Consider the following 18,288-nt stretch of genomic DNA (forward strand, 5'->3'; position numbering starts at 1 on the left):
GCATATATGCAAGGCCTCATGTATGCATATACAGGCTTGCTCCCTCCATCCAGATTCTCTTGCAGAATCTCCTCTACTGTTTAAGGATTTTAATTTCATTATGAAGTTATCAATTACCAATTCAATTTTTAGTTCACGTGACTTACAAATAATTAGCTAGGGTATAAACTGAATGAATCAAGTAACAATTACTAATCTAATTAGACTATCTATCACAAAGCCAAGACTTAGTAACGTACCACTTACTGATTAGAATATCAATTTCAAACATAATTACCAGTTTGCCAAAAATTAAACTAGTGTGTGTATATATTCACTATGAAAGCAATGCTTGGTTGACTCAAAACCGTCGGTCAAATCCTTTTTAATAGGAAATGTTAGTGCTTTGACTTACTCATTTTTGAAATGGAGGAGTGCAGAAATGACAGCAACACTTGGGTTATCAGTGTTAAAGTTGAGTTCAGTGCTTGGAGCTCACATGGATAACTAGGGATTAGAAGCGTGGAGGAATTCTGGCTGACCTCACAGTCACATGTTGCATGTTTAAAAAGCACTGCAAGTTCAGGGTGAAAATACATGTGTAACCTTAATTTACCCTGTTACGATGCTGCTCAGTAATTTTCCTGTTCCACCTTGCTCCTGTGTGATACAGCAGGCAGCACTGACATTCTTTGGATGTTTTCCACAACAAATTCAGTCCCAGAAAGCAGAATCAGATGCCCAGATCATTGACCCATCCTCAAGCATTAATATAATTAGTAAGTTACATAATGCTACTTATCCTGACTGGGTTCTTAAAGGTAATGCTGTAATAAACAGTGCACTTATGCCCTTGATGAAATGTCACTAATTGAAAGAATAATTACACTTTTACAACTCCAGGAAAATTCTAGAATCCTCCAGGAACGGGCGGTTGCTTACATCAACACAGATTCTTCTATAGAAGGTGCGTCCTTTGTTTTTAACTCACCTTATTTCACAGATGTCAATTTTAATAGCTCACTTTGTATTATTTATTGCATCCAGAGGTGGCAAACAGAAGATAGGTAATGCCATGTTCAAATACAGAGCTAAGTGGAGGGAGAAAACAGTTTAAATTGTCACGTGTCTTTCTTTTGCAAATAGCACCATCCATCCATGGAGCTGCAGCCCATGTATCTCACGTCCAGAATGTCTCCCCTGGAGGAGTTTAGTATTCTAATGAACTGAGTGGTCTGCATGTTAAACTCTCCCTTAACTACACTAGCTTTAATTTACAGCTACAGTTTTAATGTATGTCAGACTGCTCCTTGTCTGCTTGCCACTCCAGCTTCTTTCCTTGTGGAATTACAGTATTTGGGACACTAATTTATTACGATCTTAAGATGACTTGTGTCAAGACCTTAGGCTTACGTTTTGTGGGGGTGGGACCCATTTGGGTGCTTTGGGCCAACATGGTCACCTTTGTTCATCACTGTGAGCAGGGAAAATATGCAGGGAGTTTTGGGTGTATTATGGCAAGGCTTTTCTAGAAAAATAAGCACTGAAGAGTGTTTCACAAAATAACTGATCCACCGTTATTCCATTTCCTATGCCCTTCAGATTATGAGAAGATTCTGTCATACAGGAATGCTGCTTAGAAACTGGACTTTGAACTTTGGGCCCAACACTATGACCTGAATCACAAAATCCTTCTTAAATTATTCTGAGCTTTATTACAGAAGGACTTCATTTGCTGTTGTCTGTGCCAAAATAACAGTCGGTGGAGTCCTGGGTCATAACCTCAGTTATTTAGGGCATTGCTCTTCCCATGTTAAACCCAAATTATATGGGCTTAAAGCGTGTGAATAAAATGGATATCAACAGACATATTTAATCCTGTCAGCTGAAAATTTTGTCTGTCATGAAAGGACTGGGAAGAAAGAAAAGCTAAACCCAGTTTCTAAATGCTTGGTTGGAGTTGGGGTATAGGGAGGGTTAGAGCTGTTCCTTCAATTATGCAGCCTACATGCTGTGTAAAAAGTAGAGCAGAATTTCACGCCTGGAAGATTTCACGAATGAAATAATAGCTTTAGAACTGCTTCATATTCTCAGCATGGATTCTAACACATATTTTTTAGCTGGTTTGCAGCCAAGGTGCTGCTGCCTTAACAATTTACTTCTAAAGCTTGATTATTCAAACATGTCTCTTGCTTTATGCATTAAAGAAAATGTGAAAGTAAAACCACTGGAAAAGAAATATGTAATAAGGAAAAGAACACTATATTTAGTGTACTGGTTTAATTTTCTTGGAGATCTTTCACCTGACTGAGCATTAAAGTCCCCTGTAGAGCCATATCATCCACATACTCCGCCGATTGTTTATCATCATACATTCTCCACGGCACTTTTTATGCTATGTTTTGGACAGAAAATTACTTTGGTTAATTGTCCTTTAGCAATGAAAAGAACAACAGTAGGTCATCCTTCCGAGCACTTTTGTGACTTTAATTTCCAGTTCTTAAACATAGCCTCTCCTTGGAAACATCGTTAACATTATCTAGTATTTTTTCCATCGCTGTGGGGTTTCCTGTAATTGTCAGTCTAGTCCTCATGTGAGTATACGCTGTGCAAAAGATGACACAAAGGCCTAAAGCCATATCAAAACTTAATAACTGTGTTACCTGCTATCTTAAGTTTTATGATGTTCCAGCCTTGACATCCCTTTTCCCCTCTTTGTTGTTACCTGTATTTGAGGGCAGAGGTGTTTGCCCAGCTGCTACCTGGTGGCTGTAGTCTGTAGAGAAGACGCGTTTATACTCCTGCCTGCCTCGAAAGTGGCGATACTTTCTTTCCGGTGGGACTTTTGCTGCTGTAACTGATAACTTTGGCATGAGATACTTACCTAGCTCAACATAACCTGCAGGCAGTGTGGAAACTTCATGGGTGTAAAGTGTAAAAGCCATGGCATAGTGGCAAAAGGAGAGGTTTAGGAGACAGTAGATGAAAACATTGCATCCTTGTTGCTTCCTATTTGAAAAATATAAAACGCCAAATCTCTTGCAAGTGTTTTAGATGACCTGTCTTTCAGACACAGTCTGCAAAAACATTGAGAAAAAAACTCTTTATGATAAGAGAAGAAGTAGCTGCATTGAAATACTTTTTAAAACATCTTGCAGAGAATATGTCTTTACTCCTGCACAGTTCCTGAATGCGCTAGCTTTATTTTCAACATCCTACAAAAAGTAGGATGTTACACTGCCTTCTGCTTAACACAAGCTTTGGGGAGCGTATGAGTGACAGGGTCTTGTAGCTAATGAGGGTTAGTTAGGCATATTTTAGAACTATGGGAAGGCTTAATTACATTACTGTGTATGTATGAAAACCAATGTACATTGTCCTGTAGTAGCAGTAGCTTATACAGTATGACCAAGTAGCCTATTTCTGTATATATTCTGAGGCAAGGTCTAAATTCCTGCCTTGAAATCAAGAAGTTTGTCTAACAAAAGGACTGCAGGGTTTAATACATTAAGAAGATAATGCCACTGCTACACAAAAGGGAAAACATCAATGTCTTTATTTCATTTTCAGGTAACTACACATTAAGAGTTGACTGCACCCCTCTTCTCTACAAACTGGTGTATAATCTGACCAAAGAGGTACAGAATAAGAGTGTCTATTATTTGTGACTTTCTGAGAATGTAAACCTGCAGGTTTATTGGAAAAAGTCAGATTACTGAATAATATTGGATTTATCTTATTGCTGTGCTGGAAGAATCTTGATTCCACCAAAATCAATAGCAAACCATCCCATCAGTGGTAGACTGTGCAGGCTCCCAGTCCTTCAGTATTCTTAGAAAGACTGAAATGTGTCACTGGCATAAGTGGAATATTATTTTCAATATATAGTAAAAATGATAATAATAACAACAAGATAATAAAACACTTGAGCAAAATCTGTTCTCTAAAGTGATAAGCATTCAATGAAATAGATTGCATTTTAAATTTCCATTTCATGTGCAAAAGAATGTCTATTAATTTTCACACTGGTTAACTACCGCTTTCTTTCTGTCTGTTCCCCCTGAATTCCCTTCCGGAGCTCTCTCCCTGAGCCCCTGAAATACTGTCATAAAGACTGAAGAACCGAGCAGGTTTTGTAACCTGCCAGCGGTATGGATCTGCGTGATTACAAGTGCTCTAACAATGACTGCATTGCTTTCACCTTTCAGGATTAATTATAAGGCTGAAAGATTGTGATCCATTAAAGTATGAAACTTCATTGGCTGCATGAGGAGTTACCCAGCTTAGGCACCTAGTGTGAGCCGTGGTCACTATCCTCAGATCTGGATTCACCTCAGTTCACAGAGGATATCTCTGTCTTGACTGAAGCAACATAGGCTCCCTTTAAAGGCAATGGGTAGAAATAGGCACCTTTGGGATGAGATACATTTGACCAAATGTGGTTGCCTACTCTTGTGCATACAGGACTCTCCACCTGTTTTTCCCCTTGATATTAAGGGAACCCAGGTGACTTGGTCCAGTGTAAAAATCTACACTGTAACGGCACTGGTAGGATGACTTCAGCTACTAGTCTCCCATCCCACTAGATGCATTCATCCTAAGTTATATTCAAACCCAGTACATGTTTTTTTTTTTAACACTGGAAATGGCATGGTTTGAATCTGGGGAGGTTTATCTATGCTATTTCCATGGTTTTCTTTTCCTTTCTACATTTTATTTTCTTATCAGCTTTTCCGATCTTACTCTTTCTTCCTCGCTGGGCAAGAAGCTGTGCTTGTTCAAACGTTAGCTGTAACACTTTGCACACTGAAGGGCATTTTGCCTATAAAAATTGCCATGTCCCTAGTGCTGCAGGGCCCCTGGATAAAATAATTTACTTTCTATCTGCAGCAATCCACTTACCCAGGGATATGTTTTCCTGCAAAATATAAAATACTCAGGGCTAAAAATAGCACCTTACTCTTGATCATCAGTCAACTATTCAACTATTGCTGGATTCGAGTAGAAAACTTCCATTGAAGTACCATACAAAGTACTTGAGACTGGATTTTTTGAAAATTTTCCTATTGTATTATTTAAGTTTTAACAATAGAAGTTTAATGTAAACAATAGAAAACCTGACAACTATTCCGTAATTCCATGCTGTCTCCCAGCTAAAAAGTGCCTAGAAGTACATTACATTCATCTATGTTTTTCATAGCTCCATTTATAAAGGAGATGATTTTATGGTAGAGAGTTGTCAGTGAAAAGTGTGACTGTTTCATGGGCTCCTGTTGGAACATCTTAGATCATTTTTCTTCTGTTTGTTGTGGACAAAACCCTCAACTACTTTTGTTTTCTGTTGTTCCACAGAGTAGGATTCTGCAACAACATTCTGTTTCTCGGATGTTCTCTGTTTTCTGTACATAGTCAAAGAGCATTTTCCCCAGTTTTATCATATTGTCTCTGCCCAAAGAATCTCATCTGAAATCCTTTTTTTAATTTTTACTCATTTTTTTTCACAGTCTTTCTAAATAAATGTGAGGTACTCCTTGCCACATTTCTCTAGAGGAGTGTGTTCCTCTTTTTTTTTTTTTTTTTTTTTTTTTTTTTTACAGCTAAACCTGGAACCACCTCTCATCTTTTTGAAAAATAAAATCATGGTTCCATTTCTACAGTGATTCAACACTATAGTTTTCATTCTGAACCACCTTTTGTTTACTAGGGCGGATGTGTCACTAGTGATCTCAAGTGATCCATTCCATAAATCACAGGCTGTGAAATCTTTCTCTGAAACACTTCCACTCTTGAACTTTTCTGTAAGATCATTCCTAGAGATTGTTGGAATTTTCTCAAGGAAAACGGTGTTTTGATGGACTCTTTGAGAGAAGTCAGGGATACCAATGGGCGTTTGCTGAAGGACCATGTCTAGCTAGAACACCATTTTTGTTGGCATAGAAACCTGTATACAGATGATTGATACACTGTATGTGGCACATCTTTTACTGGGCTCCCTGCTTCTAGCATCACAGAATAAAATTCATTTAAGGGTTTTAATGTCTTTATTCTCCAGGTCTAAAAATTCTAGTGAATTGGATCAGGAAAAGAGGGAGAGAAACTAAAGCAATAGCTAGAACAGGGAAGCTCTGCTTTGCAGAGGGATCTGCTTAGGTGTTTTTTTTTATTTGTTTCTTTGTTTTTGTTTTTGTTTTTTTCTTAATTCACTTGCATTTAGGTAGCCTCTTATAAAGATAACCAAAGACTACATTCTGTACCTTTGGTAATAAGTTGTGTCCTTTCCACTAATCTGAAAAAAACCCACCTGATTTCTGGAAGGGCTGGAAGGACCAAGGCAGAGTGATTATATTCTTAGTTTTGCTATTTCAACTGGAATGCATTTGGGTTTGGATTACATTGGGAAGCTAGATATACACATCAAAGGCTCAACCAATTAAATCTTTGCATATTGTGGTTGTTATTTTCTGGAACAGGCATAGTGAGAAGTCCTATCCACCTCAGGAGTCCTAGTTAATTCTTGGAAACAGCACAAATGGTACTAAAATGTTCCGTATGCTTTGTATTAGGCTTTTGCATGGGATTGAGTTTCATGCAGGAAGCCCAGTATGTGAGAGAAGGTTAGTGCAGGTGTGGGTGATTATGTATGTCCAAAGTAAAATCATTTCTGTTCACGTTAAAGAGTCTAACATCCAACTATCCAACATCCCAAGATCTCTTTACTCTTCTTATTTTCAGTGAGCCACTCCTCACCAAAAATAAATTAGCGTATACATGAAGTGTTGTCTTTCAAGGAGTTCTGCATTCAGGTGTGGTCCTTAGCATACAGATGGGACATTTAGCTGCCGACAAGTCTTTTTTGGCCTCTCTCTACTACTAGGCTTTAGACAATTGCTCACCACCAGCTGGTGTCTGCAATGGATCATTTCCAATTCCTCCATTCTGATCATCACTTCTTTGTATTTATACTTAAAGGACTCCGCATCTTCCCTTGAGGTAGCAGCAAGCTTATGCAGATTCTACGTTTGGATCTGAGTCAGGGCAAATAGTATGTTTTACTAGGCTCTCAACGGTGTATGAAAAAGCTGGCCAATGGTTTTAACATGACCAGAGCTGTCAGAATAACATCTCTGCCAGAGCATGGAGCGCTTCTATTCCCATATGTCAGAGTTCAACTTGCTCTTATCAATGTGCCATTTCCAATTTAGCCCTAGAATTTGACCCCAGTGCCCTAAAAATTACAGCAGTCAAGCAATTGCTTCACAATTTGTTATTTTTCTGCTAGTTGCTGACATAATCTCAGAGGTCAGAACTCCGGATTTTCAATTTGGAGTCTGTATATTTTTCAATGCAGAATTTAAGTCTCAACAATACTGCGGGACCATGTATGTAGCCATGAACATTTATGCTTTGTATTCTTTGGGGAAAAAAAATTCCAAACCTCTGCACGTCATGACCGATCGTATATTTAAAGGACTATGTCTATTAAAGTTCGTTTAAGTGTAAATGGAGACCAGGGCCAGAGTCTTGATCTATTTTTACCTCTGCCACAGATTTTCTAAGAGCTTGGGTCAATTAATTTTATACTCTTTCATAGTTTTGCTGTCTGTATGATGACTGTACTAATACTTTTTCCATCCTGGTTATATAGCTTTTCAATTTTTTTTAATGGAAGGGTGGGGCCTACATCTGTGCGTATGGTGTCTTGCACAATGATTGTCCAGTCCTGTTTGAGTCCCCTTGGCATTGCTGTAATATAGTTAATGATGGGTTTTGACCCTTCCTTCTAGCACAATGCTTTCGTACCCTTCCTATAGAAAAAGCAGTCAAATTTCAAGCTTAGTCTGTTGAGACAATATTGCTGCTGCACAGGGCAAACCTCCACAGGGTTTGAGCTGTCATCTTCCCTTGCCTGCTGGAAGGAAAGCAACTGGGGCATCCTGGCTACTGGAGTAGCTCTGTGTTGTTATGTGTGTGTGTACATGCACAGTGCTATCGGGTGGTAAGAAGTCCTAGAAATCACTGGGATCCACTTTTCCCAGAAGTGGATGACCTCCAGCTAGTGTCATTGAACTTTTAACCTGCTCTTCCCCACTGTCCGTGGTTAGTTCCAGACAAGTGCCTTTGAGATGCTTTCTGTGGTTGGGACCCATAAATGTATGTAACAAATGTAAATAGTGTATGTGTACATCCCTGCATGCAGCAATGCTGTAGATTAAGAATGATGCAGATAGCTGTAAAGGTCTCGTTTGATAATTAATTGAGTTAAGGTTACTTCCAATGAGATTATAATATTTTCCTCTCCAGATTTTAAGCTCTGATGAGGGTTATGAAAACAAGTCTCTTTATGAGAGTTGGCTTGAGAAAGATCCTTCAACTGAAAATAATAGCTATCCCAGGTAAGTTGTTAGTCTGTTTTTTCTTTCCTGATATTTTAATCATATCATGGCATGGCTACTCTCCAGAATTTTTCAAGATGTGCTATTGATGACAGCAATACAAAGCCTTTTAGTACAAGGTGACTCTGTAGCAATATCTTTTAAAGTAAAATAAAACAAAAAATCTATTACTTTTTTTTTTTAATAATGGTGACATCTAAGTGTGCTATAAAATGAAACCTCACACTTTTTAAAGGCCTTTTATTAGTAGAAAAGCAATTTGGAAAGCAATCAAAAAAGAGCAGGGTAGTTTAGTCACCCTACTTGATGAGATAATATCGAAATCGTAAGGATAAGCAAATGCTCACGTGAAAGAAACTGCCTGGAGTGGTTATTAAAAAGCTCTTATTCTTTGTGTATACAATGGATGTAAATGTAATACATTACAAATCTATAACTGAGGGTATTAAGACTTCATGTGTGAAGGTATTAAAATGCCAAAACACTCTTTGAACCTATGACTCACGGGGCTAAATCTTATGCGCAATGTGGCATTCCTCACGTAAGGTAAACAGGACTGCCCCTTGGTGTGATCAGATCAAAATATTCTGCTTGTACTGCCCTGGCTTTCAGGCCCTGCTAAAATGAGTTTCTAGATTCATTAGACTCCTTGGGATTTCTTCCTCTTGAAAAAGCTACCGGATCTAATCTTTGTCAGTTGATACAAGTAGTTCTTTGTCGATATTTATACTAACAGAACTTTTGGTGGAACAGAAGAAACTTTTTTCTTTTTTTTTAGTTGAGAAACACCAATTATTCAGCAGATAAACCTGGAACTTAATATAAAATTTAAATAAATATTTGAAAATACTTAGAATATTACATCTGTCTTTATAATTGTTATTTTCCTCTGTATTTCCACACCTACCCAGCAGATGGCAGTATTTACTTGTAAGTAACCAGTTGTGGCTCCTGCATTGGAAATTATTCATCAGTCTTTGATTCTGCTGTGGAATATGCTAAGGATATAAACACATCTGTCTTTACACATATTGCTGCCCAAGTCATATTAGTTTGGAAATAAATGATTAATGTTTTAAGATTGCAGAGGCATGTCAGATACAATTTTATGGCTCTTGTGCATAATGTGTACTTTTATTTTTTTTAAATGTGGTCAGTCTCATAATCAGAATTGCTACCTTTAAAAGATCTTCCTAGCATTATTGGATACTGAATTAATGTGGTGGAATAAAATTAGAGTAATTAAGCTTGCCGTTCATCTAGTCTCTTTATCTTACTGGTGTCCCTCATGTGCCCTCCAGAACTGACCCCCATTTCTTTGAAAAATCTCCATTTGACATACATTACTACCATACCGTACAGTAAGTGCTCTCACTAAGATGTTGTCTTTTCTACATGTAGAATAAACAAGCTGGGATCAGGCAGTGATTTTGAAGCGTACTTTCAACGACTGGGAATTGCATCAGGCAGAGTCCGTTACACCAAGAACAGGGTAAGTCTTCCAGATTACTTGAAGAAGTTGGATAGTGTTGAGCGGTCATCTTTTAAAAGCATTTATTCATTATTAATTAAAAAAGCTTCGAAGAATCTTTGAATGTTTTCTATATAAGTGTCATTTGTTAATTGAGGAAGAAACCTAAACGTCTGGAGAATAAAACTTGTTACAGTGATGTGTATATTCTGTAGGCTGTCAAGTTCACAAAAAGGTATTTATAGAATCTGATTGGAGGTGTATATGTAATTCCACCATGCTACTAACAGGTCCCTCAATATCCAGATTTTCCCTGATTGTGTTCAGAAATAACTACACAAGATAAAAAGGGGCCATGATTGAGAACTGCAATCCCAACCCCCAAATTGTTTTAATTTTTAGTGAAGGCAATCTCTGTACAATGGAACGGAGGGCAGGTCTGTGTAGATAGAAGGAAGGAAGCCCACCCAACCTTGTGCAGCAGTCCATGGATTCAAATTGGTTTCATTTCTTAAAATGAACAGACAAAAATGGAAGGATAGTAAATTGTGTTTTGTAGCAATTAGCATTTTTGATTTGGAAACTGTCCAAAACATCATAGTTGTTGATGATCAATACATCCCTTAACTGCAGTTAGCATATGGGGCACTGACAAATTTGCTTGCTCTTTTACAGAAAGCAGACAAGTTCAGCAATTATCCTGTTTATCACACTGTATATGAGACCTTTGAGTTAGTGGAAAAATTTTATGACCCCACCTTCAAGAAACAGCTAACAATTGCCCAGTTACGAGGCAAACTGGTTTATGAACTGGCAGATTCCCAGGTCATTCCATTCGACTGTAGAGATTATGGAGAAGCCTTAAAAGAATACAGTAATAGAATTTATAAATTGGCCAAGAAACATGAAGAACAGCTGAAATCTTACAAAGTATCATTTGGTGAGTAATAACCACAAGACTATTTCTTAAGTGCATTAATTAGAATCATGCAGAGGCACGTTATATCTGTTACAGCTTTGAAACCTGATTCCTTCCTTAAGTGTTTCAATTCTACCATCATGATAAAGCAGGGTTTTTCTTCCTAAACATAACACAGACTTAACACATTGTAGACGCACATTAACCTCATGTGTAGACGAGAGGGTTATAAAAATTTTCATGCATATTATTAATGATGAGCATTATTACAGGGCTCATGAACAGTCATGCACCTCAAATGCAGTATAAAGAGATACATCAGCCTGCTTCTCACTTTCCTGCTTAAAAAAGAAGACAAGTTAAACGTTTGTGGGAACTGCCTAGAACTTGAAAGACACAGGTGCTCATTCTTCCTCAGCCAAAGACTTCATCTGACCCTGGAAAACTTGCTTACCATCTGTCTCAGTGCCTGGTTACCACTTTTAGTCCACAGGAGCACTTGTCTAACTCCTCTGCATAAATATATCCGTTTGCTGAGCAGCTGAACACCTTGCAATGAAGCATATAAACAGCCTGAAGCAGCAGGATGCTCTGCAGCCCAGGCTAGGGGAGCTTCCACAGTAATTTTTCTTTCTCTCCATCTCCCTCCTTTTTTATTTCTTGCCTCATTCCTCCCTTGTGTTTCTGTACCAAGGAGGATTTTTAGTCAGTGCTAATTCACTTGCTATCTGATGGACCCATGGTTCAGAGATATAGACTATTTTTTTGGCAATGCAGTACTCTTTGGTTTGCGTGAAACATTAGAGGCAACTCAAACTGATTCTTTCTTTGGGGAAAATGAAAACTTATGTTTAAAACTTCATGTAATGAGTTAGGTGAAAAATTTTTGACTATTTTGAAAAGACATTGTTTTTTGTAAAAAGGCCACTCGAGACAGAGGAAGCTTTGTGTGATGGATCATTTGGTCTGAGATTTTGCGTGACACAAGGATTTATTACAATATGTTCCTGTGTTTACTGCAGCACATCTTGTAAGGAAACATCAAATCTGGAATTTTTTTTTTTTGCAGTAGTAGAACATCTACCAAAGTTTCTGTTAAATCTTTATTTTCATTGTTTGAGTTTCTTTCTCATTTCAGATTAGAAGTTGCTCAAACTACCTTCTGACCAATACAGCTATTTTTGTTCCTTGATTCTAGAAGCAATCTTTTTTTTTTCTTCTCCCCCCCCCCAATGTCACTTAACTCTCTCCTTAATAACTTTTTAGAGGTGTCATTTTGACCAGTTTTTTACAAGGCATGTTTTTCTATCTTTTCATTATTTTCATGGCTCTTCTTTGATACCTGCTTAGTTTAAAGTTATTTTTAAATAAAACTATAATTTTTAATTTTTGTTTATTCTATTTTACCAGAGTACATTAAAATATATAGGCAGTTTTTACAATACTGTGAAGTGGAAGATGTCCCTGCCCATGGCAGGTGGATTAGAACTAGATGAGCTTTAAGGTCCCGTCCAACCCAAGCCATTCTATGATTCTATGACTCAAATTAATTTCACTCAGCGTTTTCATAGAATTGCCTCTTGAACAACACTGCATGTCAGAAAATTGTTAATTAACCCTGAATAAATCGTTGTCCTTCAATAATAGATTAAGGTTTTTATTTGCCTTTGGATTCACATTTTCAGCTGTTCTGCAAAAATGAAGGCTGGAAACCTTTTTTCATAAAATACGTACTTTTAGTCATATACTACCAGGAGCTAAGGTTTGCAGGGAAAAAAAAAAAAAAAAAAAGAAATGTTGTGTTATTTTCTAAAATAACCAACACTAACAACACTAAATAGCCAGTGAACATAAGCGCAAATTCTCTTACGTATTTTCAGATTATCTTTCTTTTTTGTCTTAAATCCCCTCCTACTGATTCTGAAATACAATCTGTTGCCATGATATAGCCATGATGTCAGCAGGGCAGAACTCTGTCCTCTGGTAAACTTGTAACTATTGCCACCATCGTGGTCAGGCGCAAATTCTGACCCTGACAAGGTGATGTGGGTCTGCCTATACTGCAGCCTGTAAACAGCTTGCGTACGTAAAATCTGTGCTTCTAATTACATAAACTAAACAGAAATATTAATACAAAAACCAGCAAGTGTCGGCTGGTGATGAATAAAAATGTTTGCTAGAAACAGAAGAGCAAATGAGACTGCAGAACAGCTTTCAATAGTTCTGGGAACAGAAAGCCTGTCACTAAATAATGTGATAAATCTACAGAAAGCCTATTACACTAAAATAGTGCGATAAATTTATAAACAGTCAAGGGCCGTAGTTGCCAACAGAGGACTGGATTTTGGAGATGACCTAATCTTATGCCTTTATTCCTGTATGGTCAAAGAGAGGATACTCTGGTTTACATAAAGTTTTCTGAAACTTGTAGGCAAAATGTGCAAGTTGTAAACCTTCCTTTTTATAATTGAGTTGATTTCAGTAAGGCCCAAAGTTCTTCTGGTAACACTTACCTGTTACTTATTCTACATAAATTACTTGCATAAATTGATACTTTTCCCAGGCCTGTATTAAATTAGACCCTTCCGCAGGAAAATTGTCACAGCTGAAACCGTCATTACAAAGAAAAGCCTGCTGCTTCTTTGGCTAAGTTATTCCACACGGCTTGGCTGTACTGCCAGGAACGGAGCAGGAAAAAGCAACCGACTGACCCGCCAGCCTGCCTACACACAGTCAGGCATAGCAGGCAAAATCCCGGGATGCGAGTGTCAGCTCTGCGGGATGCACGCAGGGTCGTGGCAGAGACACCTGTGATGCTGTGACTAGCGCACGCGTAGCGCCGGCACAGGACTTGGCTGCTTTAGTCTACCTGGTCTGTCCCTGTGTCCCCTGACAGCTGTGTCTTTTATGCCTTGCCTAATACTATTCCACATACATATCGCACTCTTCTGTTATGGTATGAATAGGACGTAACGTTCCAAGAGGGAAATCCTGCTGTTCTTCCACAGCCTGCTGGAAGAGCTGGTAGTTTTGATGTAAGTCAGGCTTTTTATACCTAAATGCTGCAGTGCGTCCCTTTGGTAAAAAAGGAAACTGCAGAGTTCTCCATCTGCAGTGCGAGCCAGTCTTTTCCTTGCCAGGCGGAGGGAAGATGCATACTTATGAAAGCTTTATCAAACATTCTGCTTTATTGTTGGCCTCATTGCACAAGGTCTTTGTCTATTCCTGCTAGTAGTGCAGCTCTTTAAAGTCTGCACTAGGCAAACTAATGAATTATGGAAACACAACAAAATTAATGCAATTATATAAGCAAAACAAAAGTAGTTTTTCTCCCACTGGGCAACTGAATGTATATTTGGCTCAATAGATACTCTGAAGTTGTTCACAGAGTCCTTCCTTTTCTAGATCCTCTTTTTTCCGCAGTGGTGAACTTCTCAAAAGCTGCTGCTGAATTTCACAGGAGACTTGAACAAGTTGACAAGAATGAGTAAGTCTGAAAATAAATAAATAAATATATATATTTTTATATATATATATGTATATCGGCTTTAGGTAGCTAGGGTGGCACTTCTTTCTTTCCAGTCACTACACGAGGAGTCTCTCTGATTAGTGTAGAACAGAGCCCTTGAACTCTGAGACAGGCAATATCTGCCAAGATGAATTTGCTTCTCATGATAAATAGTATCAGTTCTAAAGCTTATTACTAGTACCAGATTATCATTAAAATTATTGTAATACATAGAAAGGTAAGTAGCAGTGAAAGTTAAAAGTTGGACTGAGGTCTGTGTTTAGATACCTACACTTGAGTGGTGTGGGTGATGCCAGAATCTGTACTTTCAGCACACCTCAAGGAGACAGGGTAATGCTTCGGATTATCTAAGATATCCATATGATGCTTGCAAACCTAAGGGCCTATGGGACTCCCATGCCCTCTGAGTGCAGCGGCTGGAGGCACTAGGTGCTCCTTAGGCACCTAGTGTGGTACCAGATGTTCAGGCAACTGAATCCCATTCTTAGTATGTTACTGCATAGACTAGAGCAGGAGTTTGGATACTTGGCTTGTGGGCAACACTTGGCTTACGGGTGGACACCAAAATCTAGCTATCTTCATCTTGCCTAAATCTCAGCCTTCCTCTCCCACCTGTTAAGTGGGATGTGTCTAGTGCCATTTAGTACTAAGCAAGTATCTGACACTCTCAGAAAGTCTCCCATTTTATTTTGCATGGTATGAAAACTTGTAGTTGAGTTTTCTAAGACTGAAATCCCAATGCATTAATACAACGTATTAAATATCTCCATTTGCAAATCCTCGTCCTTTTTCAAACCGTAGAACATCTTTTTCTCTTTTTTTTTTTCTGTCCAAAGAAGAGAAAAAGTGTTTAAATAAAACTGTGAAGTCATGTTGCCTCATTGTGTGAAATGTCTGTCTCCGTTTTCTGCAGTCCAGTTGCAGTGCGAATCATGAACGATCAGCTGATGTTTCTAGAAAGAGCTTTCATTGATCCTCTTGGCTTACCAGGAAGGAAGTTTTACAGGTGAGGGAACAAGTTTCTTGACCAGCTGTCTAAGGCACTGTATTTTTGCAGGTGAACCCCAGCCTCACTGACTGGTCAGTTGAACTGCTCTATAGGCCTCATATAGGAATTACAGCTCAAAAGGTTCTTTTAGGCACAATCCAGTGAGTAGCGGACTTTGTTTATAACCCCCAAGGAGAACTTGGCTGCACCAGTCTTGTGGTGCCTAATTCCTCTTCTTGGGTCTGTCACTCTTTTTATTAGCCATTATGCTCTGTGACTTTTACTTGCAGGTGTGTAGTACTACTTCTGTTCACCACTTGCTCTTTTGAACTTGTACAAAGTGAGGGTTGAGTGGTGAATCAATTGTACTGAAAAGAACGGAGAAACAAGGGTAAAGTAAAAAGCAGAAGAGGATGAGAACAGATGTGTAGTGAGAGTCAGATGAAGAAAGAAGTCCAGAAGAGTGAGCTTGGAGAGAGTCCTTTGAGCACAGGACAGATAAAGGCCCATGAACTGCGCTGCGGTCCCATCTGTCCCAGCTTTGGCTGCTTCTATGGATGCTCCTATTGGCTTAAATCATTAGCTAGTTATTCCTGAAATATTCTTTCTACAAGCACATAGGCCAGGAGAAAGGCAATGTTTGCTGCACCACCATACCCTTTATAGAAACCCAGCGCATTTATTAGTAACACTTTCCAGTGTCAGGTGTGACTACCTCACTTTACGCTCTTATCCCCCTTTTGCCAACGAATGGATATCTCCGACTCACTGATTGATGGCTTTCACACCAAGCCAGAAGTCCCTCAGGCAGGTAGAATCGGGAATCACACTTGCATCCTCCTAGGATAAACTGTTGTTCACACTTTTGGAAGAATGAAATGGTTGTTTTCTACCGTTCTTCTTGTTGGGTGTTAGATATCATTTAGAGCTGTCTGGATTTTTAGTTATTTTTTTTTACTTGCTTCCATTTATTAACATCGTTTTAGTGTTTATTTTTATTTGGGAGGACTCTTTCACATCCTACAAATGTGCTTTGCTACTTCATGTGAAAAAAATAAATTTAAAAGCAGATCTGCAACTATTCATTGTTTAAGAAAAAAAACATACCTAAAATAAAATTGATAATTTTGCACAGTTCAGTTCCACTATGCAATATGATCACTTCTTCTCTGAAGAATTCATGCTTTTCTCAAGAATTCTCCCATAGACCCCCCCTCTCCCCCCACACACACACACCGCACACCCCCTCTTTTTACATTTCTTTCCCAGATCTGCTGACCATCATCCTGCCTAGGGGGGGGTTTGAGGTTTCTGTTCCACTTCTCATGTACGGCCATAACTCCTTTTATTCCCTGTTCCAGACTGTTGCATTAGTTCAACAGGTTTGTTGAGCTCCCATTTTCAAAATTTGAACAAGGTTTCATTCCTAATTAGACAAATGTGTCATCTCTTCCCAAGGAGAAGTCTATCTGTCCTAAATCTGTGCCCTTTCCCACAGATTTTGCCATTGGGGCTGCTTTCTCCTGTTTTTTTAAAGACAGGTCCAGCTAGATTTCCTGTGTATCTATTAAGTTTTGATCTTGATGAGATTCATGGATGGTTTATGTAGCACACATACAGTTCCCTACAATGAACACCCCCCCACACACACACACCCTCCGTTAATGGTTACTTTTATTTAGTGCAATTTTATGTTCCTTCTTTCCCCCCAGACATATTATCTTTGCCCCGAGCAGTCACAACAAGTATGCTGGAGAGTCCTTCCCGGGGATCTACGATGCCATGTTTGATATTGAAAGCAAAGCGGATCAGCGTGAAGCCTGGGAAGACGTCAAGAGGCAGATTTCCATCGCGGCCTTCACTGTGCAGGCAGCAGCAGGGACACTGAAAGAAGTAGCATAGGGTGATGGCTTCGAAAAGCTCAAACAGCAAAGTCTGAAGCGCAGTGTAGTCAGGCTACTACAGTGAGCCAGTCTCTCCTGACTGCCTACTGTAGCTGCTTTGCCAGCCTTCTGAATGCACGTAAGTGTGCTGGCAGGGTGAGCAGGAGCTCCGTGTACCAGAGAACTCCTGAGTTAGAAATTACTGCTTCTCTGATACTGACAAAGCTGTAGGTTTAAGAACAATCCTAAGTGGAAGCAGATTTTTTTTTTTTTTTTTTTGGGGGGGGGGATGGTGAAGAGAAGGAAGAATCAGTTCCCAATTAGAGTTTTCTGAAAGATCAACCAATTTTGAGGGCCCATTATTTTGGATGTCCAATTAAAAACAAGTTATTGCCAAGCTACCTGTAACTCTTGTCTGGAGCAGTGATCAATGGAACATTTTTCAAGAGAAAAAATACACTTCTCAGCATGTGCATTTTTCTTGTTCTGATAACTATTTCTATAATATAGGGTATTCAAAGGCATCTCTGTATTTCAGAATCTATTCTGCAGGACTGGTGAATGCTCATTACACAGATTTGCTTTCTTTTCCTGAAAAAAAAATAATAAATACTGTCCCTCCTGCTGATTGCCAAAGTACTACTAACCATTCTTGATAATCAGAGAAAACAGCTGCTTATATGCAGAAATCCAAAAGCATTTTCTTGGGGAGTGAGTGTCCATCCCTCTAAAAGTCACTGTGCACTCCTTTATTTACACTTTGGAAATTAAAGATTTCAGGGGGAATAACCAAAAGCTGACATCCTTGCTCCTTGTGGCACTTTTGTTCCTATTTTTTCTTGCGAGATCTCTTCCATGCAGATGCCTTCTTTCCAGCTGAGGGAGCTGGAGGACATTGTCCCCATGAGGGCATGGGGCTTGAGGTTATTCTGTCTGCAGGTAAGACCTGCAGAAAGTTTCCCATCAGGAACTGCTTTTACATTCAAAGAGAAACTGAAATGCATGAGAAGAATAATTCTACAAAATGTTAATTTGTAAAAAATGTGATTCTTGCTTCGTTTTCCCCTTAAATGTATTTCTCATCTACATGCTTTACAACTAATAAAATTGCTAGAATTTTATTGAA

The 18,288-nt window shown here is 38.7% G+C and overlaps 1 protein-coding gene across 5 annotated transcripts in view; it reads left to right on the forward strand.

Annotated features, from left to right (window-relative positions):
* LOC119143084 (N-acetylated-alpha-linked acidic dipeptidase 2-like) overlaps nt 1-18,288 on the forward strand; it is a 33,164-nt gene extending 14,876 nt beyond the window's left edge. The window contains exons 12-19 of one of the 5 annotated variants that reach the window (XM_037376929.1): nt 883-946; nt 3,550-3,617; nt 8,281-8,372; nt 9,774-9,864; nt 10,519-10,783; nt 14,168-14,249; nt 15,205-15,297; nt 16,992-18,288. In XM_037376929.1, coding sequence (XP_037232826.1) covers nt 883-946; nt 3,550-3,617; nt 8,281-8,372; nt 9,774-9,864; nt 10,519-10,783; nt 14,168-14,249; nt 15,205-15,297; nt 16,992-17,181 — 945 coding nt within the window. In that variant the 3' untranslated portion in view covers nt 17,182-18,288. Of the gene's footprint in view, nt 1-882; nt 947-3,549; nt 3,618-8,280; nt 8,373-9,773; nt 9,865-10,518; nt 10,784-12,172; nt 12,382-14,167; nt 14,250-15,204; nt 15,298-16,991 lie in introns of those variants that run through there. The other 4 variants (XM_037376930.1, XM_037376931.1, XM_037376933.1 and 1 more) reach the window with 4 other exon arrangements.

This window comes from Falco rusticolus, chromosome 2 (genome assembly GCF_015220075.1).
Source record: "Falco rusticolus isolate bFalRus1 chromosome 2, bFalRus1.pri, whole genome shotgun sequence".
NCBI classification, from domain to species: Eukaryota; Metazoa; Chordata; class Aves; order Falconiformes; family Falconidae; genus Falco; species Falco rusticolus.